The 26,581-nt window shown below is 40.8% G+C and overlaps 1 protein-coding gene across 1 annotated transcript in view; it reads right to left on the minus strand.

Annotated features, from left to right (window-relative positions):
- TMEM117 (transmembrane protein 117) overlaps nucleotides 1-26,581 on the minus strand; it is a 223,597-nt gene that overhangs the window by 24,644 nt on the left and 172,372 nt on the right. Inside the window, exon 6 of the mRNA XM_084273725.1 lies at nucleotides 16,039-16,198. Coding sequence (XP_084129851.1) covers nucleotides 16,039-16,198 — 160 coding nt within the window. The remainder of the gene's footprint in view (nucleotides 1-16,038; nucleotides 16,199-26,581) is intronic.

The following is a 26,581-nucleotide window of genomic DNA, read 5'->3' on the forward strand; positions in this document are numbered from 1 at the left end:
CAGTTTATAACAGCACTTTTATCTTTTTTTTTTCCATTCAGTGATAAAAAAGGCATCAATTATAATTCTCCTAGCATGTCTACAGAACAAATGTCTGCTAGTGAAGTTGCTGTGCTCATTCAGACATATAATTATACATTGGAGGGTCCTGGGCAATCTACCTTTACCAAAATAACGAATAGATAAAAACTGCACACTTCAATGTAGCAGTTTAGGTATGAGAAATGCACTACAAAATGTATTTAGGGATGTGCTGGTCTGTAGGAGTACCATCTACCATGTGATGAGTATAGGCCAGGCACTTCTGCTGCTAAACATGTAAATTCCCTTAGGGCCCAGGGAGCAATATTCTTGCCACCATGCTTTTAAAAGAAAACAGAGACTATTGTATTCTTGTCTCCTCAGACTTAGTACATTTTTTCTGAGGTTTTTCCAGTTTGGATGTGCAAATCATGTCTGCAAACCATCTGATTATGAACAAAATATGAAAAGTATTACTGTAGTTTCAAAGAATCTATAATCAGAGGTGGAGAAGTATAATCATAGAATCATAGAATTGTCTTGGTTGGAAGGGACTCTTTAGATCATCAAGTCCAACCATCATCCTAACCTGCCATCCACCACTAAACCATGTCCCTCAGCACTACGTTTAACCATCTTAAATACCTCCACGGATGGAGACTTCGCGACTTCCCCAGGAAGCCTGTTCCAATGACAAATGACCCTCTCTGTGAAGAAGTTTTCCCTAATATCCAATCTAAGCTTCCCCTGGCCTAATTTGATGCCACTTCCTCTTTCTATCACTTGTCACTAGGTCAGCTCCTGCCTCTCAACAACCTCCTTTCAGGTAGTTGTAGAGAGCAATGAGATCTCCCCTCAACCTCCTCTTCTCCAGACTAAAAAAACCCAGTTCCCTCAGCTGCTCCCCATAGCATTTATACTCCAGTCCCCTCACCAGCCTCGTCGCCCTTCTCTGGACACGCTCCAGCACCTCAATGTCTTTTTTGTAGTGAGGGCCCCAAAACTGAACACAGGATTCAAGGTGCAACCTCACCAATGCAGAGTACAGGGAGGGGCAGAATCACCTCCCTAGTCCTACTCATCACAGTTTGTAATACAGGCCAGGATGCTGTTGGCCTTCTTGGCCACCTGGACACACTGCTGGCTCATGTTCAGCCAGCTGTCAACCAACACCCCCAGGTCCCTCTCTGCCAGGCAAAATGCAGGAAAGCAATTTAGAACGGCACCACAGGTTATTATAACAGCAATGTACTACTTAGGAATTAAAGACTACCGGGCTTTTGGTCTGCATCAGCATGCCTGACAGCAGAGGTTGGCCAAATGTTCTGGTCTGGCTTAAAAGCAATTTCATTGGCTTCTACAAGCAAAACTTCAAAAGCTGAGTTATAAATAAAATAACATTTGCTAATGTACTTTGGCAAAGAAACACCTAGACCTTGCAGACGTTGAAAGGATCTGAGCGCTCTGTCTCATAGTCTTTCTCCTGCAAATCACAGATATTCACAAAAGACAGACTCTCCTGATCTGGGCTACAAAAAACACTGACTGAAACAGATTTTTTAAAAAAATATTGGCTCTGCTGAGCTTTGTGGAAGATTAGAAGCTCCTATAGCAACATAGCATGGTGGATCCATAAGGCTTGAGGACACAAAGTTCATTGTAACATTTCCCTATCTTCTTATAACCTTTACAAACATGTAGGTTGACCAAAGTTTGACCACTCCTTAACAATCTGAATGAACAAACCTTTTATAAGAAACCCAAAATAATGGGTTTATAAAATAGGTAGGAATTAACTGGTCCTTTCTAGAATGTTCATGACTTCCCTCCCTCTCATTTTATCTGTATTTCTCATCTTCTCCTCTGAGTTTTCCTGCAGTCAGCTGCCAAACTCCTTGCTTTAAATGCTGAGACAAAATACCAGGATAGTATCACTCATGTCACTCTCGTACATTTTGTAGCAATCATTTAAGAATCAAGTAGTACCATTCTCTTCTTGATAAACATATACATCCAGTATGTACTCTCATACCTAATTCTAAAGACTTGTTTTCTATGAATCTTTACTAGATACACAGTTATGTTAAAAATAAGCAAAGCCCCGCAAATCCATTTCTTTGACAGAAAACATAGTTATTCAAGGCTCCGTTACTTAATTGGCACTAATGTCAACATTCTACTTCCTTGAGAACACTACCAAAAGCTTTCTCTGATCTCTGTGAGGTAAAGTCCATTACCAGTCACATATCTGATCTCTGAACTCCTCTTTCTATGAACATGCTTCTGCACATGGATTTCTACCAGATTGCTTTACCTTGAGAACTAGATCACAAAGGAAAGCTGAATTCATGTTCTCATTCTGACTATAAAGTTACACAAATCTATAATTATCCCATAAAATAACTTTATAATTTTATTTCATTTTCTTATGCAACCTGGAGGCCCATCTAGCCTGCATGCTGCTATGGCTCTGTGTAACTATACAGACATGGTTGTTATCCCACTCCTAAGGGAAGCTGTAGTTAAACTATTATCTTTAAGACTCTCACTACTTCTCTGTATTTCCAATAGCAATCTCTGTCTTATAAGTTAAGAATTCTAGTAACTGATAGAGAAAATAAATGCATTTGATGGATACTATTGTCCCGATAGGTATTCCCTTCAGTGATGCTCACTGAGGCATTCTTTATAGAAAAAAATATCATAACTGTGTGTATATTTGCACTGAGACACACTGTGGAAGTTTATTGACCAGCTCTGTATGGGGAACGGAAACATCATTTTCCAGATGTTTTTAGTGTTCAAAGTTTCTGGTACTTGCAAGTGCTACATAAAGGAAAAGCAAGAGAATTATTGGTATAAAAAAGAATATGAAAATGAGGGTGAGAAATGATTACATGGAAATGGCTGTCTAACAAGTCTGATGAAACTCTGGGCATCATGAGTATGAACTAGGCACTTTGCCTGCAAATCAATACAGTTGTGTCAGGTTGGAGCCTCTGTCTCACTGGAGGCTGAAAATGGAGCCAGGATGCGGGAGCACAGTCCTGGACAGCTGAGAAGAGCCTCAGCTCTGTCGATACAAAATTCAGAAGTGAAGGGGGAAGAGGCTGTTCTTCCTTCCAGAAATCTCTCAACAACAGGGCGAGAAAACGCTGTGTAGGAAACCCTGGCGATTCTCGCCCTTCTCAGTCCTCAGGTGTAGTTTTATAAGTGACAAAGAAAGAAGTGTGAGAAACTTTGTGCTATCAGAAGAGAGGGCTAATTATGCAATTGAAATGGCACTAGAGGAGCTCATACAACCTGTACCACAGGGACACGCAGTTACCACCGTGGCAGGTGCCACACAGAACGAGACAGAAGCCAAAGCGCTGTTGCTTACCCTTCAACTGTGCCTAAGTATGAAATACTGATTTCATTTCCTTGTAACTTTTCCAAATTTAACTGCTCGGGTTGAACACAGCCCATGCCAGGTGTCTGCCTCGGGCTGTTTTTCTTCTGTTTGGTTCTATGTTTCTGTTTTAGGGTTTTGACATTTTCAACTAGCACCATTCAAACACTTCTGAGAGTGAGACTAAAGAGAAAATAAGCTACTTTTCTTTGTAGAAATGCCTCATGCTTTGAAGTAGAGACGTACAGTTTAGCAAGGGACTAACTTTTTGTCAGAGAGATGTGCCTTTTGCTTCCCTGTGAATATCTGCCCCAAACTGGAAGAGTTTAAGGTGCCTTTGAAAAGTCAATAGTTTTCATACTTGCAAGAATTTTGCTAAAGGTTCAGAAACAGGTATCTTCACAAACTGTATGCCCCTCAGCATGCCAAATTGTCTCTCAGCTCCTGGAGCTATGAAACTGCCACTCTCAGAAGAGAGACAGAGCATCCTCCACCTTCCCTTTGCCTCCTACCCATACTGCTGCTGCTGGCAGGACTCTGAGCTGCCCTCAAGGAGAGACTGAGCAGCAGCCAAAGCACGGAGAGTCAGTTTTCCTGTAAATACTGATCCCAAGTTCTCTGCATGTGGATGGAGACAGGGGGGCCAGAGGATTCCCAGTTGTGGGTCTGAGTGCAACAAGGGCACAGTGGCCTACGCCTTTTCCTCCTCCCTCCCTACCAGACCTCTCTAAGAGGATGAGCAGAAGGCTTGGCATATACCTGCGCAGCTACACAGTTAAATGAAGGTTGTATCTACTTGGGATCATACTGTGAAGGGGAATGAGAGCAGACAGAGAAAGGTTTGGTAGGAAAATCGTTAGAGGCTACAAAATGGGAGCAGGAGGAGGGAGAGACTTGAATCAGGGCAAGAGGGTGTAGTGTTAGCAAGTATGGTGGGGATGGGAGCAGGAGGTTGGGATTGGTTGGCTAAAGGAAAGGGAATGCTCTGGGGAGAGAGGGAAGGGGAAAAAGATGAGATTTTGATTTGGACAGTAGGCTCAGAGTAGATGACTGGGACTAACTGGATGTGGAGACTAGAAATGAGAGACTCAAAGACTGAAAACTGAAATTGGATAAAAGCAACAGAACCAGGGATGACAAAGATGCAGAATGGGGGCAGAGGGAGACAGGAAGAGAGGCTTTGGAAGTGACAGGAAGGAAAAAGCCAAGTTTGGAAAAATGGTCAGAAAGTGTCAGTGCTTCTTTGGCTCTGGTGTTTGGACTGGTCACCATGGCTCCAGATATCACCACTCTGTGCTGTACAGAAGCAGATGTGAGGCTCAGAGGCAAAGTATGTGTCTCCTCCTTCTGAAGGGGCTTGTAGGAATTAAAACCCCACGCTGCTGTCAGCAAGTAGCTCACAGGGCAAACATCCATGCAGGGGAGCTAACGGTCCCTACACCCTGATAAAACACATCAGACTCATGTGACAGACTTTAGGTTTTGACATTATGATCTTTTTTTTAAAGCCTACAGGAGTTATACACACATGTCTCTGCATTAAAGGAACTGCCTGGAGGTTTCAATAGGGAAGTCTCATGAACTGGGTGATGCCAGGCTAAGGTTTTCTGTATCGTCTGCATATGCAGGGTGTAATCCTTAAATAGTTATGTGATCACACGCAGCTCCAGAGGACACGACCCTTTTTCATTAAAGAGGATCTAACTTATGATCGTGAGGTGGGAATACTGACAGAGACCCCCACAGTTCTCCTGCACTCTACATCTGCTGCACAAGCTGGAAGGTGTGTGGGAGGAAGGCTGTAAATGCAAGAGACATCAGCAGATGTGAAAACATTTACCTCTTGTTATGGGGGTCACTGCTGCCAGGAGGGACTGAATTCAGCCAACTCTGCTGTGACACATCTGTGAGATACTGAGCGAATTTCTAAAACCAAATTATTCCCAAGCAGCTATAAATTGTTTGCCTTCTTTTTTTATTCTTTTCCCCTGAATAATTGTTTCAACATCCCACCTAAACTTAGACTCAATCAAGTGACAAGCACCCATTGCTGGTATTGAAAACAGTGAGAGCTGGACCAGAATATGTGGCCACTATGGAGAAGAGGAAAGGCTGACTAAATATCCATAGGGATACCAAGAATCTTACAGTGTAGAGCACTGCCTTGATAGGACTTTCCTGTATGCCTTTAAGATCAGCATAAAAAAGTAACCAGTCTCTTTTATGGAGCCAAATACATAACACAGTTATAGCCATCACTCAAAGCAAGCAAAGAAACTGCTTTTACAACCTTTTGAATTGTACACAGGAATTAGGGCTGTCGGAATAATAATATATAAGGTTACATCAAGTAAATATGTGGCTCTGTCTGCTCCTAATGAAATAATATACTAGACCTCCTCCCCCAATTAGCTAACCGCTCAGCTAAATGACAGGCAATAATATAAATTTTAATAATAATGTCTTCAGACATCTCAAATTAGAGACCCTTTGACTTTAATTTCTTTGTGCCTTGGTATAAAGCACGGACAATAATGGACAATAATACTCCTATTGTGAAGGCTATTGTGAAGATAAATACATTAATGCCTGAAAAGCCCTTAGGAAGTACAGCGATGAGTGTCACAAAAAAGCCCACGAGGAAATGAATGATTTCATCTTCATATCAAGGTTTCAATAGTGCACAGTAAGTAAGGCCTGGGGGCCACACACCTCACAGAAAGGGTAAACCAAAATATTGAATAGCATCTCATTAAGTGAGCACCATTCATCCAGTGCAGCAAGTGAGACGGAGTTCCGGTAGAAAAATGGGATGAGAATAGATAATTAAAGATTGTATCATAATGCATATACCCAATAGGGGTGGAAAGTTTACACCAGTGACCTTAATTCTGGCATTTTGGAATGCATGACTCTGCAGCCTCAAGTAGTGTTGTCTCGTTTCTAACACCAGTTTTCATGTGCAACTGCATCTGTGTTGCTTAAATCATCATCTGCTCCTTTCTGATGTCAGGCTCATTTGTGGGATGCTTTTCTTTCTCTCATCCCCTGTATTTGGAACATTTTGTCCAGATATGCAAATCTTTGCAGCCTGACCTTGAGGAATAGTAGGAGTTTGTGTAATTTAGATTAGTGCAGTAATTGTTTGGCCCAGATGCCAGGAACATCCCCAAGGGTATTTAACATTCACTCAGAAGATGTAGCTGTTGCTTCACAACTTAAGGTCAGGACAAAAGTACCAACTTGCAGCCAAGAGAACAGGCTGGGGTTCTCGCCTGGGATGTGGCAGCCACAGGTGCCTGGTGCAGCACCAAGCACGCTGCCTCCAGAAGCATCTGAGCAGTCTGTTCCAACACACAATCTGCAGAAACCAGGCTGAATCAGGGCCATCCAAAACACTCTGCAGACCAGAGATGGGATAACGGTCCCTTTTGCTTCTTCTAACTCTGGCTGCCTGATAAAGCAGATCGCCTAATCACTTCTTTTCTGCCACCTACTCCTAAACAGATCATGCACCATGCATATGGGATCACTACTGCTGTTGAGGATTGTTTGTTTCTCTGCTCTGGGCAAACAGTTCTGAAGTGGAATGAGTTTTCATTATAAACCTAATGCACATTGTGTAGTGTCAAACCCAAAGACAACCTGAGAGAAACTAAAAGCAAAGAGCTATCCAAGGAGGATTATAGGATTATATCCTTAAATCCATAGTGAGATACATTAGAAAGAGATGTACACCATTTTCTCATTTTCATCTACAGGTGATAAAATGGATTACCTAGCCACAAATTTCCATCGTTTAATTCCTCATGTGGTACCTGATGTGGGAAACAACATCATAGCAGAGCTCACTGAGAACTGATGGAGAGGGAAACTGAAGCTGCTTTTGTATGAAAGGAAGAGCTACAATGTCTCTCCTGAAAGATGAAATAAAATCACAGCCCAAAATGACCAGTACCAGCCAGAACAGCTACAGTGCAGCCTTCTGGATTACTGTATCACATAATTAATGCTGGCAGGGGTGCAAGGCATAAACGCAGTGCTCCACAGGCTTCTGTGGCTGTTGAAGAAGAGATGGAAATGGAGTCTGCCAGGACAGAATGAAAGCCTCTTGAAGGTGCAAGCCAAATTTGGCTGGACACAGCAGAAAAGCAGCTTTGCCAGGTTTGGGTCACCAAAACCACGTGAGCGCTTCATCCCTGGAACAGATTTCCACCACCAACATCTGCCTTTGCTCTGTGCCTACCTCTGTGCCACTGATGCACCATATCGCACTGCTGGCTGGAGGGAGAGGATTTCAGGGGAGCAAGCCAGTTTGAAGTCCTTTTCTCCTCGCTACTGTGCTATTCTGTACAGCAGCACCAGCTGACTACCACCACAGTCTTTCTTCAGAGACAGGGAACTGCTTGCCAACAGCTGTTTCGAGCTGGAGGTGTCCAGGTACGGAGCTGCAGCCATGGCTGTGGGGCCTGGGCACCTCTGTCCCTTATGGACTTCAAACCATCCTCAGAAACTCGCTGCTTTAGGACTGCTTTTTTAGACTACCTTGCTCAGGGCCAGCCCTGAAAGGGGCTCTTTAATTCACCAATCATCACTCAGGGAGAAGTGGATTCAGTGTCTGGTGTAGCCCTGAAGGCTCCACCTTGCATTGATTGATAATGGAGGGTCCCCACCATACCCCCCTTGCTAAGGAAGTGGGAAATGAAGGCAGCAGTCCTCACCAAGCGCTACCTGAGGCTGTGTCGCTCTGGCAGCAGAGGTTTCAAGACAGGTTCAGCATTAGAGGCTACTACAGCAATCGAACAAGTGTTGGGGGAGGGAGGTGAAAAACACAGCTCTTTCCCAGTTTGATTAACATCGGTTTTTGCCTCTGTTCGTAGCATTTCAACAATAGTGACAATGTGTTAATGCACCTACAGCACCTGCTGGCTCATGCTGGGCTCTGAGGAATCTTAATGAAAAACTATATTGCAAATACTATCCAGGTACTAGGAAGAGACAGACAAGAGGTTAATTATTTGGGGACCAACTGAGACATAGTACAGTCCAAAGTCAGCTGCAGTGTACTACTGAGACTATTTGGGATACTCCACAGGTGTATTGATTTAGTTGCTTTGGAAAACAAGGGATTTAGTTGCTTTAGGAAACAAGAGATTTGCACCATCATGCAATGCTGGCCCTTGATCTGGTAAGTGCTGTGCTGGGAATCTCCTCTCCCTACCGAGCATTACAGGATGGGCAGCAAACACAGCCAGCCTCCAGAGAAAACGAAACTTTTTAGCTTCTGACCTGTAGGAGACCAGAAGCCTGGTTGATATAAGGCCACACTTACACAACACCTATGACCCACAGGGACATGAGGCCAAAAACAATACAGCTGAGTAATAAAACATTAGTTCATCATCAGAAACCACTGCAACTATAATTTCATATCACTGAAAGCACTAGGGAACACTCCCCCTCCTCTATACATGGGAGAATGAATGACTTATTGATGGGTTCATTAAAATCCGATTCTAACAGATGCAAAAATATATAATGTATTCAAGATCTGAAGACGCTCAGTGATTAACCACATAGGTCCCTCCTGTAATACAAAGAAAAGCAGCAGCTTTACAGCACGTTAGAAGAACTCAAAGGCAATAGAAGTAAGCGCCCCTTTTTGTTACTGTCTCATGTAACAGGCTTCAAACTTTCCAAGGAAATATAAACAACTGCCATTCAATCTGCTTCGCAGAAATTTCTAATTGCAGAAATAATGCAATTAGACCAACAGCATTGGCATATTCTTGTTTCTGTGCCCCTCTAAGATTTGATTAAGAACAACCAATCTGGTTTTGCTTCCTGTCCTTATTCAAACACAGTATTGTCGCAAGGTTTATCTTTATGCCCTGTCACTAAATGCAGCAAATTCATTATGCCATGTAGTCAAATGGAGAATATGGATGGGCTTGTCTTTGGCAACATGCTAGTCTAGCAATGGCAAACTGTGGTTTCTATTTTTTTTCAACTGGCATGGTTGCATTTACAAACTGCATACAATCCTATCACTTGCCTGAACCAGTTCAATCTCATCTCAGATTTTGCATTCTTAGGTAAAAACAACCATATATCAACACTCATTACAAAGCAGATTTCTACAATCAAGTAGTACATTCCAGAGCATCGCTGTGGAGAGTTGAAATTATCTAAATGTCACCATTATTGTTAAATCAACATATATCACTGCAGTGTAATCTTGAGCACTCATCAGACATACATACCAAAATAACAAAGCCTGTCACAGGCTGATTGTAGCAGAACCTGTGAAAAGAACCTCCTTGCAGCTAAAGAGGAAAACAGTCCTGTGAAAGATTTGCAAACAATTCCCAGCTGTTCTTGTTCCTAAAATTCCACTCTTTTTTGGGTGCATTTGGGCTGGATAAGGTGGTTTTAGTGTGTAAAAATGCTCGGTCTGCTTTTGGAGAATGGCTTCATTATATCAGGCAAATACCTGCACTGCAAAAGAAGGGTCTCAGTGTCACATGTATGGCGCATACCCATTGTCAGGGTAAAAGGGAACGACTGTGACAAATGAGAAGCTTTTTCAGCTAATTCATTTTGTGTGTAGTCATCTCAGAGCCAAGAGGCTCCAGCTGGGACTGGTACCTGATTATGCTAGAAGCTGCACCAAGTCAGACAGCATCCTTCTCGGAGCACCTCAGGGGCTAAGCAGACAATCAGACAAGTAGTGAAAGAATAGAGCTACAGTTGTTCCTTTTCAGCAAATGAGGAACTGAGTCACAGAGCTAAAAAAAGGGCCCAGTCCTCAGTCAGTATAAATTGGCGCAATAGGATTCAGGTCATCACAAATACACCAAGTTACAGCAGCTGAAGCAAACCCTAGAGCTGAATCTATAATAGCTGAGAGAAATACAATGCACCCAAGTAAGATTTAACCATCTGCTAAAAAGTGCAAAGGATGAAATGTACTTAAAAATCCTGTTGTTTGCATGTCTTCTTTGACAAAATCCACAGCCTAAAGTGATGGTGTCGGTTATTAAACTAGGCAAGTGCAGAATGAAAACGCTGCAATATAAACCAGGCAGCTCATTAAAAAGGTATATAATGTGCAATATGGGACAAATTGCACCCACATTTCCTCAGGGGAAAATGGTTTTACTTATAATTTTCTTAAGTCCCGAAGTAACTGAAAGATTTGAAGAACTAAACTGTACTTTATAGTGGGTTCTGTCAAGGGGGCGAAAAAGCATTTCAGGGATTTTCAAAGGAATTCATAAATCCAGCTGGATCTTTAAAACATTCCAACAGAAACTTCTGGGTTTTAATTACATTTAGTTACAATGCTGTAACCCCTCTCCTCATTGCCCTTTTACACAAACACTCAGTAGACGTCCATCAAACTCAAAAGGTGTTTCCCTTTGAAACAAAAGCAGAGGATTTCAAGTGCATGATTCTCTTCTCTGATCTCCAAGTATGGTGTATACCCATTCTCTTCGCCTTGCCCCCAGGAAACAACAATGTGAAGAGGCAGATTGGAAGGAGATGTGGAGGGTCCCTGTGACAGTTCCTCAGAGCCTCACTTCCCTGACAGGAGAGGGATGGGGACATTTTGCTTTCTGGGATCCCAACCCCATTTCTACCTGCTTGTTCCTTTGCTGTCAAACAGACATTTCTGGGACCGTACTAACTTGTCCCTCTCAGTACGATTGCCAGGAAATAACCCACTCCTTTGGCATCACTTGCAGACAGATGATAGAAGAAATCTAACAGAAAACAGATGTCTGATGGGATGGATGAAAGCAGAGTTCAGGAGAACTACTCTTCTGTGTTAGGAATAGAAAGGAGTAAGACCTGGTATCCTCAAAACCAGCGACTCTCAGGGAAATAAAATAAAAAAAACCACATTTGGGACTGTGAAATTCAATACAGATATAAATGCAGGAGCAGCAGCTGTGGAGGCAGATTCAAGAACAGGAACAATTCTAGGACATGCAAGAAAGATCTGCCTTTGACCCAGCAGGAAGTATTGCCACACTGGCAATAATGCCATGAGAAGTGTTATCAATATGTTGGTTAAAGAGTGTAGGAAAGTACTCAAGTATGTCACTAGAAGTAATAGCAAGCACAAATATAGTGAAGGTGTTGATCAAGAGCTGTTTCCTTCTAGCTCTTCTAATTAACTTTTATTCTTCAGGATTATTTTTTAATGTTTCATATCAGTGCTAATATGGTCTATGGAAGGATGAGGATGTAGACAGGACAAAAGAAGAGAGGAAAATCTTTCCCATGTGCAAGGCTTTGCAGGATGGAAAATCTATCACTTGCTGTAGAAAGGTTTCTCTGAAAGTTACCTCACTTGAACTTGTCCCCTTCTCCTTCAGAGACCCGCAGGCCATGTACAGTACCGCAGAGCCAACCCTCGCAGTTGGGTTCTTTGGCAAACGTTGCACAGTAAGCTGAGTACAAGCGTGTGTTCCAAATGCTTACCCACTTTTGTAATGCTGTTTGACAGGCATGTTGAAAATCTGCTGGTGAAGAGCAATGTACTCTGAGCGGAATGAAACGCTCCGCATAATATCTGAAAAAGATGGTCCAGGGTACACGGCTCCTCCTCGCCATATGGTAGTGGCTGGGGACACCACTGAAGGGGCTGGATCACAGAAACACAGAATGGAGTTGGAAGGGGTTGGAAGGGACCTCTGGAGATCTCCTAGTCCAACCCCCCCAATCTGCTGCCAGTTATATTAAAGGTGAATTCCCACCTGTCCTGACTCTTCTGAAAAACCTGCCACTAGTCACCTGCCCTTAAAAAAAACCATAGTAACCCCTCACATACAGGGACACTGAATGTCAGAAATGGTGCAAAAGTTGTTAACTTCCCTAACACAGATATTGTGAGGTTTTATTGTGTTTTCAAACATTACAAAACCCAGCAAAGGTATAATGGAAAGTATCCTGACATCCAGGTTCCCACTTCTTCAGAAGTTCTTGTGCTGAATGGGAGGTTTTTAGAAGGACATTTAATTCAAAGTTTGGTAACTTCCATTGGCACTTCTTGATGTTGCTTGTTAGGAAACAGGAAATGTATATCCTGCTCTTGAATGAAACGTACAGCTGAGAGTATCTGTTCTGACAGGAACCACTGTGAATGTTTGTTTATAACACAAAATTGTGTCTTGCTTCTCTGTTTCAAAAGAAATTGTCTACACCTGCGTATTCTGCTTAAAGTATAAACCAGGATTCTTTTCTCATTTGTATACATGTAAATTAATTCTATCAAATTACTGAGTGTAAATCCAGTTAAGTGTCACAATCAAATTATGTTTGCAAAGTTAAACAGATTTTCTAAAAAAACAAACCATCTAGAAATTGTCTTTACCCACTTTGTGTGGACAAGATTGCATTTCTACTCTAACTTTAACAAGCAAATTTTATCTTCTATGCACTTAATGTTGGGGAGAGGGGTCTGTTTTTTAATATGCACACACATTGTAACAGAGTTTAATCAAAACAGCCTCCCCATCAGTGTAAAACTAAAAATAAATGGAATTTTCCCTGCTTTAAGTATTTGTTAACAAGACCAGTCTTCATTTTGCTGATAATTTTTCTGTGTTGCTCTTTAACAATGACATACACAAAACACAATTCACATTAAAAAATAGCTAAAATATCTTTTTTTCCCCCCCAAGGAAATAAGAACTAAAAGAAAAAAAAAAACCAGAGGAGCCTAAACACAGATTTTCTTCAATCTCTGAAACTTCTAATTCTCTTACTAAAACTCTACCAAAGACAGAGGACAAGAGATTCTGCAAAAAACAAAACAAAAAAAGAAGTGACAGGCCATGTGTTAAATATGCAGATTTTCACTGCAATAGCAAGGAGTGATATACAGTTACATGTTAAAGCAATTTACATATAAAACATTATGAAAAATGCAGTTGAAAAATGGTTATTATTCAACAAAAAAAAACCCTCTGTGTCCTGATATCTTAATACCTACATAAGCAGAGATCCAGCACTACTCACAAGCAATGTTGCATTATCTCACTCTCTTTGACCTTCATTTCTTTCAAGTTATCCAGAAGGACAAAATTCTGTTCTGCTTATTAGCAAGAGTATTCCCATTTGGTATTAATAGGATTATTTTGCTAGTTTGCTTTTAGATTCACACAAAAGTACATTCTCAAAGAATTTTAGGCATAAACACTACCTGGTTTTTATTTATTTACACTACAGAATTTCTTCAGTTTATTGAAGAATAAATTCTCCTTTTGGAACTAAATCCTATTTTCTGGTAGCTTTTAAATCAGTCAGACATTGCAGTTGATTGTACCATCAGATAAAAAGTTGCACTAAGTCATAAGATTTGCAAGAATTTACACCATGGGACTTGCAAAGTGCTCAGCAAGGTAACTACAGCGTGTAACTCCACAGTGATGCTGAAATACTCCATAGTCTTTCAGAAGACTGTAGAAACGTGTAAATGCTCATAAAAGACACTACAGGGATGAAACAATTCATTCCCCTGGACACATGGTCAGCAATCCAGCCACCACGGGTTGCTACCCATTAACAAACTCGCTAATAACATGACACCTAAAGAAGAAAAAGAAAAAAAAAAAAGGCAGCATATGGGCTAATGCATGAGTTACTGTCACCTTGCTAAAGTAGAGGTATGCAGAATGTGGCATTATAGTTTCATTTTTCATATTTACTCCTTGAATTAACAGCTTTTCCACTGCATTGTTGAGAAAAAGAACTAAAATGTGATTTTTTTTGTTACAATAGTAAAAACCTCAAACACGATTAATTCATTAATGCCAAGTGGGTTTTTTTTTCCTTTTTTCTAATTTTATCATGTTTTTACCAAAGTTTATTACGTTAGGAAAAAAGGTGTCTGTGAAACAGACAACACTATTAAAAAAATATTTCTAGAACCAGGTTATTCTAAAGCATACTTCACTCAAAGGATCGTGATCCTGATCATCTTGACTTGTGATTTAATACTTTGCTGTCTCAGCTTGACTTTATTACAGCAGCAATGCAATGATGCTAGAACTAGACTGTAAATAAAACATGTCAACTTAGTTGCACAGTCCAAATAACTTTTAAAAATAAATAACTCCATCACAAAGACTTCAGACAAAAATGCAATTAAAAAGAGCCTTTTGCTTTGTGTTGTAAAAATATAAAATAGTACTTGGGACAAGCTGTTTCAAATAAAATTCCTCTCCATATTCAGCAGCTCCAAGGTCAAAGTACTGGAACTTTATTTTTCAAAGTCAAAAGGATGATTTAATAATTATTTGGTATGAAGAAAACTCTACCCTGCATATGATATCAAGTTCAGTATAGCTTGATACATCATGTATTTTTGTTCACACTTTCATTACAGCCCTGTGAAGTACAATCATGTATTATACATTCTCTCAAATCTTTTTGAAACAGCAAACAATATGTAAAATGCAAAGGAAGGGTAAAGAAAGCACCAGAAATCTTGCTAGAAAAACAGTATTCCCCTTTCTTATCTTCCTTGTTCTAACCATGAACCACAGTGAGCACTGAAAGGTGGTGGAAGTTGGAAAATAAAACTGAACTGTAGGACTTTAAGCAGCTTTAATGTCCTAGTACAGCGGTGATAAATTTTGAGTGCCATCACAGTGTCACCTCTATGATAATTACTCCAGTAATAGATATCTCATTAAAGAGACCTACTTGTCTCAGAAACAGTCCTTGCTAGCGCAGTTAGTCAGTAATATATTGGAGAGAAAGGACCCATCTGTTTTTTTCAAATTCTTTGCTAAACTTCAAGAGCCTAGTGTGTCCAGGACCAATAGTAAAAGTCACTCTGGCCTTCGAAACTCCTTTCCTTGCCCCAGTCCAGATGACCTAATTCTTCGCTGAGCATTGGGTGAGTTACTTCGACAAGGCCCAAACCACAGGTAAATGCAAAGGGTAAAGTACAGTGTCACACGAAGGAGGATTTTGGCCACATAACAGTAACCCAGATTCCTTCCTTAGCAGCTAGATTCCAAAGAGCAGACATCAGGAAGACTATAGGTTATCATCTCCCCAGTTAACCTTCCTGGCAGAAGACATTACGGTATGAGGACCTCACATCAAAGTAAAGAAACTATCACGTGAAAGTGGAAAGTGCAATCTTAATAGGAAGTACTAATTTTCATCTATTAAAATGCTATGATGTGGGGATTCCTGATATTGTAAATGTTTGAAATAGGGAAGTATTTCTTGTTTGGCCGAATTTCTCTCTCCTTCCTAACAGAAGCTTTGAATTCACAAAACAACTACTTTCCATTTCTTTTTCTGATGTCATTTTTGCAGAAAACAGCTTCTGATTAGGAAGGCATGCCATTCTTACCTGGTAGTGATTCAGTGAATCACTTCAGTAGACTAAGAAGAGAAACCAGCATGTTTTTCCACAATAAAAGGCCAACAGGCTTTTTGCAAAGTCACTGAGAACAGTGTTACAAAATGCCTCTAACAATGGCAATTGCAAACAAAATGTTTATTTACCTTTGTGTAGTGTTAACACCATTTGCTCTAGAGGAAACAGCGTGACTAGGCAGCCTCAGCAGCTTGAATGAAACATTAGGAGAGCGTACCTGCATGACAATAAGAAGGTCGAACACCAAGATGAAAGAAGCCAAGAAGGCTCTTGAGACCTCATCGCTTGGCAGAAACCCACGATTCAACTTGTCCCAGCTGATCCAGTCAGTAGTGATGACAAGCACAACCAAAGAGGTCAGAGTAAACAGAACTGTCCTGAAAGGGGAGGAAAAAAAACATAGTTCAAAGAGAATACGATAGTAATGAAGATGCATCATTCTATTTTATCTGTCTTCTAATGGTCAACTAGTGCTTTATCAGTACTGTTCCACTGATGAAAAGAGATTGAAGAAAATTAAGTGTACAAACAAATCATTTAATTCAAAATAGGAAAGCAGTCAGCTGTATCCTTAGCAAAAAGAAATTTAGTAGCTGGTACTAAGCACGTTGCAAAATTAGGCTGGAGCGTATCATTCTTGTTCTTCATTCCACATTTTTCACCGAAGATGAAAAGCAATTCAGTAAAATAAGAAAGAAGTAAACTATAATAACGTACCAACGACCAAAGAACAATTTGAGAAAACATTTTCTAAGGCACCAAAGACATTAGAACCTTTGAAAAGTCTTTTCTCAGGTGTAGGAGCTATGGGACACTATGAAGTCTAATTTTTATACAGAAACACGTCTGTACAAAAGAAGTTTTCATTGCACTAAATCAGTTTTTAGGAAATTCTGGGGGGCGTAGAAAAATTCTGCTTTGTGTCTCCTAGGATGGCCTTTGTACAAGTTTTCAACACATCTTATGGCATTTCTGAGAACTCAGTGAAGAACGAATTGCAAAAGTAACAAAACCTCCACACAAATGCTCTGAGAATTCCAGAAGACACATTTGGCTAATTCATACAATTTTGCAATGTGGCATTTAAGACAATATCTTTCTAAGCTATCCCCTCAAAATAGCTCTGCATCATTTCCAGCAGCACTTTAGTGATATCCTTCAGAGTTGGCAGCGATGACTGATTGAATTCCCAGTTCCGTGGAAACAGGCAAATTTAGCTGGCAATTTGAGGGGGAGCAAGGCTTCTCCCAGTAGCCATAGCTGTCAGTAAATCTGTGCTATAATAAGGGCATATCAACATCTGAATGCACGCACACAGCTGAATAATTGTGGCAGGGTGGAGCTTTTTTCTACAGCAATAAAATCTCATTTTCTTCAGCTACCGAGGGCTGTAAAACGACTTGAAGAATATTTCTCATGACACTTCCAAATGGGACAAATGCTCAGAAGAGTAAAAGAAAAATCTGTACCCCAGTAGTCACAGGCTACCAGTTTGCAGGCATTTCTTTTTATGCATCGCTAAAAAGATGGCTGTGTCGGTGCAGGAAGGGAAAACAAATATGCACATGAGCAGTAGTGTGCTCCTAAACATCATTCTTCTGTGGCACAGTGGGCTGTGCTTCTTCACAATATAACAAGACACAAAATGACTTGTTTGCTACCACCTAAACTTCTGAACATTTATTTTTATTCTTAGGAAATAAATTTGGTTATATTCCACACTCTGGTTGGCAGCATAACAGTATCCCTTGAGCACATTACTAGCATCTGGGATAGAAAGAAATATTAGACTTAATTAGACCTAAGCAATATTCAAGACTGCTTATCTCCAAAACATTTGCTTAGTTATCATCTCACCTGTCAGTACCTGAACCTGATGGACTTTTCTACAGGCTCCAATTTGCAACATCCCCAGAATAGCTTACTGTGGAAAGGCAATTCATTACAGTGCCTCTCTCATGCATATAGTCTCTTGACACCCACAACAATGTTTTTTCCCCTCTTATTTCACGCTCATGTCTGAAATTCACATGGAGGTAAACCTTCTTACTTTAGCCAAGAGGTTTCCCAGAATGACCACAGTCCTCAGTCATTTTCTGCTGACCTGTGAAGATTGTCCTGACTGTTGGGCACACTGATTTTCCTCGTCCTCATGCTGAGGAATCCACATCTCCTGGTGCACAAACAGTTTAGAAATGTAATTCAAGTCTGTGCAGTTTGCTATGGGAACCATGCACCCAGAAGTTATACTCAACACAATTCTGCTTCAGTCCTCTTGAATTATGCATTTGTGTTTTGGAGCAGGAGTTCAGAGCATGGAAGGTCAGACTTTGACATGTATGCAAGCAAAGGCAGACATATTTTTATGCATACTTCATCAGCGTGCATGCAAGGACCAGTGTTTGTGCTCAAGCCCTGATTTCCTTGAAGAGATGCATATGCATTTAGAAAAAAACCTGCTTTGTTATTCATGCTGAAATGTCAAATAGGGAAGAGAGGGAAGGGAGCAGAAAATGGGCTGCTAATAGAATAATAAAAAAGTGAAACTAATACAAATGTTAGAACTAGACTTTTTAAATGTTGCATTAAACAGCACAATTAGCCCTCAGTTGTATTTTTGACCTGTAATACTGAAATACAGCAAGATGTTCAATACATGCTTTTGGAGTTGTTATAAAGTGGGTTTGTCTGGGTTAGAGTTCAGTTTGCTTCTTGTGAAAGCACAGCATTGCCCCAGTGTCCTGGACATTAAGAGAAGCAGCTGAGGATTTCATTTAACATGACATAACTTGCATCAGACAAACTAGTGTGAGCTTCCCTGCAATATTTTGGCTGGGGCAGTTTGTCCTTTGTTCTCCAAGCACATTACTGAGAAAGAGTTGCGCTACCGAACTATTCACAGCTTTGCTGGCAGACCCTCTGTCTGCTGTTTACAGAAGGGCCACGAGGGGAAAGGCAGGAGAAGACCGACTCTTGTTGGTACCAGACATTAAGAAACACAACTTCTTACTGTACTTCACAGAGGAAATACACTTCTGTATTTCACTTGTAATTCTAGCTTGCTGTATTGAATGACTGTGTGCCCTGGGTAACTATTCAGCTACAATAACGTGCATTTTACAATGCAGGCCATGCTTTTCAAGATACAAGGTTGCTAGTAAGAATAAAAAGTTTTAAGAAGTCTGCAGAAAAACACTGTCCAGGTCAGTTGTGTACTGAGAAGTTAAAATTATTAGATAGGTCCAGAAAAGTGCTTATCACTCAATGCTACTGATGATCTAAAATGCCTAGTTCCACACTGAATCAAAGGAAAGCTTGAAGAGAGGAACTCTTTACTGTCAGGAACCTTTTAAGAAGCATGTAATTTTCTAGACTGTATCTCTATAATCTTTGATTAGAGATCCTAGCCAGACTCCTAGCCAGCAGTGAGTTTGGTCTTGGATTTCATGTCATTCACGCCAAATTGAATGCACATTGCTGGCCCTCATTTGCCAATAGGACATTAATTTTATTGTAACACCCTTAGCTAGGGCCAAACCAGATGTCTTTGGCTTCTGCACCTTCCCACAACAGCATTTTCTTGGACAGTAAGCTTTGCAGAACATGACCAACCACTTGACATCTATCCCCCAGCATATTAGACCCTACAAGAGGTTATGCACAACACGGGCCAGAAGCTTGATCAGGCTTTTGTCATTGGCAGTGGCTGCAGACAACCCCTCATGGCAGACAGGATCATAACCTCAACCTTGCAGTTTCTACCATGCAGAAATGCCATTTCTGGAGGAGAAAGGCCATGACACCTCATTTTCTTCTACATTACTACAATCAGTATGTAATGACCCATCTTCACCAAACTATGCCAAGTACCTGGCAGTAATTTGCTTACAATGAATGTCTCCACACTGATGTCCTAGTGTTCAAGAATGTAGCTGTGATCCTCTGAAGTCTGGACATCCCAAACGTAGACAAGTTTGGGAAACACTTAGAGGTGGGGAATTCAGTTCTGGTGCATTATGCCAGCAGTCACACACTCCCATCACTGGAGTCATCTACAGCTTTGCTCTGTGTGATCTCTTGAGCTTTGCAAAAGTCCAAGATGCTGCTCACATACGAATCTTCTGTTTGCACAGTGGGTGTCATAGTTATGTGAATAGGAAAAGGCTGTCCCTGCAGCATAACGCAAACCCTGCTGGACAGCACGTTTGCATGACCTTTGATTTGGGGCAGCCTGCTATACAGGTGCTGACCCGCACTGTAAGGCACTGCTGCACATTCCCTGCTGTCTCTGGGGAATATCAGCCCACAATTTTATTTTTTAATATGTTCATAGATTTCCCAATATGCTCATGAAGCTTGTGCTGGACTGCTTTGCTATGACATCACAGACTTCATTTGTTCTCCCAGATACAAGCTTCCAAATCCTGTGAACACTAACCTGGCATGCAGCGCTCTGCATAGTGTCTAGTAAAGGAAGAGCTGTGCTAACTCTGCTACTGGAAACGGTTGGCTGTGAAAGTCCAGACATGCTTACACTGCCCACACATCCAGAGGACATCGTACATATGATCTCAGTGCTATTTCTGCCTGTCAGGCTGAAAATATCACACCCTTCTCTTAAGCACCTCTTATAAATCACAAAACAGTTCTCCACAGACTTTCTGTCTCTGCCTCTTGCACAGAATACCTGCACTGTCACTTGGACAACACATTCCCTAGAAAATAATATGAGAATATTGTGTATTCGGGTGAGCAGAGCTGTGCCCTTCTTCAGCAGACAATAAAGTGTCAGGGCTACTTGCCTTCACCCATTCCAAAAAGTTGAGAACAGGGTGGGATTTCCTACAAAGCTCTTCCAAAAGTGAAGATAAATCCTAAATGTTCAGTGAAAGAAAGAAAAACCCAGTGGCATGAATAATACATTCAGTGCTGTGAGGACCTAAATATTTTGGTAGGATTCTTTTTCAGAATCTTCCCCCAGTAGATGTTCCCATTCCCACACTTTGGGTTACTTCACGGGTGACATCACTCAACAGTGGCAAAAGTAAAGCTGACTTCTCCCACTGTCTCCAAGCAAGTCCAGCTTGTTTCCATTTCCAAGTGGTAGGGACAACGAGAGGGGCTCAGCTTCCCAGGATATGAGGAGCAGGAGCTGCCACACTGGATGCTGGACATAACTGTGTTGACAAGGGAATTCCCAAAGAAATTTAGTAAGCTTGGTCTGGCACACAAGACTCTCAAGACTCTGCAGACTCCCTTACAAGTGCTATCTTGCCAGCACCATTATCCTACTGCATATATTGTCCTTGCTACGCCTGACCATAAATCTTCTCCCTTTGTCTTGCACCTGCACAATCCAGAACTTATGAACTTCAAGTTCTTTACTAATGGGATGCACTCAAGTTAGTCAGTGAAGAAAAGAAAAAGCCACTTATTCCTGGGATCTGCAATGCAGTTGTTCTCTTAATGTGTAACTGCTTTCAGATACATCAGTAATTCTCTAAATACATAACTATCAGGAAATAAAGACCTCCTCCTAGTTTAGAAACTCCTTTTCGAAGAGTGTGTCAGGGAATGCCACAGTTGAGCCTGTGCAGCTTAGTGTTCAGGCTGCCAGCCATACCAGGGCTTGCAGTCTGTCAGCCCAAAGGGAAATTCCAGCACTGCCATCTGAAATGCCACCAGCACCATCCCATACCTCTGCAGTCCTTGGCTGGGGAGAGCATGGTGTGCCAGAGCAGCAGATGGACTCCGAAATACAAAGCTGGGCTCTGGAGGAAGAGCCACAAGAGACTAAGCCAGGAAGGGAGAGGAACAGAATAGCCATGCTTGGCAATCTACTACAACCAATGTCAAGCGTTGATGCAAACCCAAGACTTTCTGGCTTTATTTCAGGGAAAGGGAGGGCCACATCATTTAGTTTTGTTTTAATTCCAAAATAACAGCACTGCTACCAGCCCTCCTGGTAAGAGGTTTTCTTAGCTATATCTGTAAACCGCCCATGCAAGTGCACATGTTCTAATCGCTCAGTAACAGCGTGGGTCATGACAAAGGCAGTTCAAACTGGAAAGCTGGCTTGTCTGTGCTATTACATTAAATCAGTATGCAAAGCACGAAGTTACTGATGTTCTCAGAAGTCTCAGCTGAGAGAATATAGAATGCACTGCTGTGATCTTAGGTCCTGGCTGCTTATGGATACCCTATTCTGATGTTCTACCTCCCACATCAGGAATTCTCAGAATTCATGACATCCTGTCTCATCCTCTTGCAGCCCCACAAAACCATTTATAGGGCATCCCCTCCAGGCCTAAGCCCAAACTACCTTCGTCTCCATCCAGCCAAATCTTCAGGAAACAGTCTGTGTTATTTGTCTGTACTGAGTTGAAAACTGAACAAACCAGAATTTGTCCCCAGAAAGATAAAGACAAGCTAAGAAATGTATACAAGCTCACAAAACATTTGATGTTGTAACACAAGAACTATTCCACATCTGAGTTTCCATATTCTTCATGTCTCAGTCAGAAGGGCAAAGTGTACTGAAAACGAATTCTGGTCTATGATGTGACTCCATTTCTCTAACTGTCTCATAGTGAAAGTGAAGTTTTTTGCTGCTCAGATATCAAAATACAATTCTTTGCACAACTATACATAAGGGGGAGATAATACTACTTTCAATTTACCAGCAACTTTGAGCTGCTCATTGTTAGAGCTATTTATAATTTTCTTCTGTCTTGCATGACCCTCTGCCAAATCTTTTATGATGCTGCAGCTTTGATGATCAGATAGCAAGAGTTCTGCTAAGATCGACTGAAGAGATGAAAGACAAACTTTGGCTATTTTCCTCATCTTCATTTTGTCTTTTCCAAGAGGCAAAAAGCAGTATCTTGCCCTTTGACTACACCTTTCCCAAAAAAAAACTTACCTGTGGTTAGTTAAAAGTAGCTCTTAAGAATTGTATGACATAGCTTTGAGAGAACTTTTCATCACACTTTCATACATAATTGCTGCTAATCCAGGTTATTTAAAAACTGTTAAGACATCATTAATAAGCATTCCAGCTACTGCTTAGTATTGCATACATTTGGGACAGCAGGACACGTTGATAAAGAAATTAGACTGGAAATTCTCCATTCCTACTATTGTTCATTAAGGAAATGAGAATATATACTTAGTAAAATATATAAGTGAACTTACTAAAATTAAAAAACCCCAAAAAATAGCATATAGTCTAGGTGTATTTAAACTCTAACTAAATCCACCTAGCAGTTAATCAGCATTCATCAAAACTTTCAGCTTCAGATGGAGCTGCAGGAAACAGAAATGCAATTCTAATCAATGTTTTATAAATTGTTATTTGTGGTTTCAGTTGCAGCGGTTTGCAATGTCAATTTTTCATGAATGTGCCAAAATAGTTAAAAAACACCCTGTGAAACACAGCGATACAGAAGGGGAGGAACAGATTTTACTGCACTTGGTATTTAAAACTGTTTTCTAATCCTCAGGAAAGAAAGATCATCCGTCAAGTTAAATACTTTCCATAATTTTTAATCCCAGAATCAGCACTGGCCAAACATAGTGTCCCACAGTGTACAATAACTATAAAGAACAATGCTACTGCAGATGTTCGTATGCAAATGCCAACACTTTTTATTTCACTTGTTTTAATTAGGAAGGGTTCTGTTATTAAATCTGTCAAAAATAACAACTTTAAGCCCATTTAAAATAAAATATTCTGTCTTCCTGTTGCTTGGTGTCAGCACCACTTCTGCGACTAAGCAAGCGTAAGGGACAGATGCTCTGTTGGTGAAAAGCATCTGGGTTCTCTGGAGCAGGATGGCTTCAAGCCTCTCATTGACCACCGCTCTCCTGGCCTGACTGGGACAGAGCTCTGAAGGGAGAGCAGGGACTCAACAGCTCTGCCTTTACCAGCAGCTACTGCGGTCTCATGGCGTAGTGCCACAGTTGGTGCTGAGGACCCCATATTCACAGTATTTGCCTCTTGTGGGCTGAACCGAGCATCAATCCATAACTGCAGCTTGCCAGGTGAGATCCCGGAGAGGAGCTTCCACTTCAATTGTACCCAGAAGAAATCCCACCTGTCTGAGCCAAGGTCAATCCATGTCCTGAACAAAGGGGCAGGTGACGAGGTGCCTAGGGGATTCGCTTCAGGAGTTCACTCCTAAAATGAACTGCAAATACAGACACACCCTCAAAGAAGTGTCCAAATGTCCAGGAATATTTGGAAAATTAATTCCGCTGCATCTCTTTTGTTAAAACATGATGGAATAATACTACTGACGGATTTCGGAGCACCACATCCCCAATTCTGCATGCTCTGCAGGCAGAATTAAGTGGGGAAAAGTATATTAATGTAGATTAACATCAAAAAACTTAATTATCTGAAGTTAAATAGCAATTAGAAGAAAATGTCTTTTAATTCAAACTTTGAATTGCATTATTTTTTAAAAACCTTGCCATCATAATATTGTATTTCTGACTTCTAGCCTACCATAGGCAGGCTAAGTAATCCAGTATTTGCCAGTAACTGCCAGTTCTGAAATATCCACTCTGAAACGACAAGTTCTGAAATATTGTTTCAAAAAGGGTATAGGAAACTAAATCCTATTTTGGGACAGGCTCAAAAATGCTCATAAATAGGAGATACCTCATGTTTTGAGAGCCTTGCATCCCCAGTTAAGTCTTCTAGTCTATGCCTGCTGCCGTTCTGCCTGCTAAGCTGAAGAAACCAGACACCACAGGTTGGCTGAGTCTGGCAAAAATGGAATTGTTTATCCTGCATTTTTATACATTCATTTTACTTAGAAAAATGAAAATCATTCTTGTGAATGTAAACAGCGCTAGGTTGTTTTTTTTTTCCAGTTATATCAGTTTGTCAAAGAAAGGATATTACCTCTTCCACAAACCTTGCTTTATTTCTATCCTTTGACTGCGACAGTTGCAATTTTATTAAAGTCTATCAATACGATTCCAGAGCTATTTGGGATTTTTGCACAAAGATTTGTATAAAGTCTGAAATTGTATTTATGTTAATGCACAGAGGAAACATTTTACTGTGTTTCATGTAATAAAATGAATAAGATTAGGTAATCACATGGTGAAATATTAGAATTCTAGAGATCATCACTTTTTTATTATAGGTAGAAGCATCTTTGAGTTTACTTTTGCCACACCATTAATTTACTAAAATGAAAGTGTTATCTATTTCAAACAGCAGCTCATTTAAATTAAACTCATCAGCCATAAGCTCAAGTTTCAAATGCCATTTCCTATCTGTGACACAGAAAAGGAAAAACAGTTTAAGAAGCTTCGTGGTATTGCTTGTAAAAACATTTTCAATCAACACCTATCATATGCAAGGCAGCATAGGGCTCACATGAATTACATCCAAGGAACTTCACTCCATGTTCAACTTCCAAAGTTAGGAGTTAATTGCCTAACTCAAGTAGAAAGCGTTTTGAAAAACCCCATAATTCTATGTAAGGTAAAGGGAAACCAGTTTTCTGGTTTACTTTCAGATGGATACATCACTTTATTAACAGAATGGGGGATGCAAGACAGCTGGCTCAAAAAATAGAAGAAACAAGATTTTCAAAACCATTTTCAGAGCACCAAACATGCTTTGGGATAGATAGACCTGCCTGGTAATTTTTCAATGAAAATGGTTTATATTTAGATAAGGACCATTCATCAATACATGGAATTTACCTGTGGAAGGGCTGATTTCTGTAACATAAGGGACACTATGTCAGAATGGGGCATGACTCCCCCACCTTGCCATGGCTGAGGAGCCAGGAGTTAGGGCAGCATCTCTGCTGGAGAAGATGGGGCATACAAACAAAAAGCCAATACCTGTTTTGTGTGATAGTGGGTAGTTGAGTATAAGTCTGAAACAGACCATCTGAATGCCATAATAACCAAGCTCTTGGATACAGCACTGTTTGTCCGACCTCTCCAGCTGGAGGTGCTCTGCTTTGTATAAACAAGTCTACATTGTACAACGCTCTGGACACAGATTTCTCACACTCAACTGAGTGTCTTAGTGCCTAGTTATTAAGTCATTATGTGATTCTCAGCATCTGGTAAGAGTGAGTTAAAGGTTTGCTGTTCCCCATAGTAGTAAAATGGGTTCATATGCCAAAACATAATGTAACGTAATGTGATGTAACATAAAGTAACCTAACCTAACCTAATGTAAAGTAACATAACATAATAGTATGAAGCTGAGACAGGGGAGGTTTAGGTTGGATATGAGGAAGAGGTTCTTTCTTGAGAGGGCAATGGGTACTGGAACAGGCTCCCCAGGGAAGTGGGCACAGCAGTGAGCTTGACTGAGTTCAAGAAGCATCTGGATGATGTGCTCAGTCCCATGCTCTGACTTGGCTGGTCCTGCGTGGAGCCAGGAGTTGGCCTCAATGATCCTTATGATTCCCTTCCAACTCAGGAGATTCTGTGGTTCTATGAACATAGCACAACATGGACTTCGGCTTTCCATATTTCCAGAATCCTCAGTAACTCTTAAAAAAATTGGTCACGGGAAGAAAACATTATTGGACGCCTTTTCTCAGTTATCATTAAGGACTCAGTGAAATCTTTAATATGTTGCAATGTAGAATGGGAAAAAGCTTTTGAAATGGAAAAAATATACATCTTTACATTTAGAAGGCAACTGCCATTTCAAATGCATGTAGATGGTAATTGAAATGCTACTCTAAGAGCCTAAAATTAGACTCTTCAGATCT

This window comes from Gallinula chloropus, assembly GCF_964237585.1.
Source record: "Gallinula chloropus genome assembly, chromosome: 1".
Lineage (NCBI taxonomy): Eukaryota > Metazoa > Chordata > Aves > Gruiformes > Rallidae > Gallinula > Gallinula chloropus.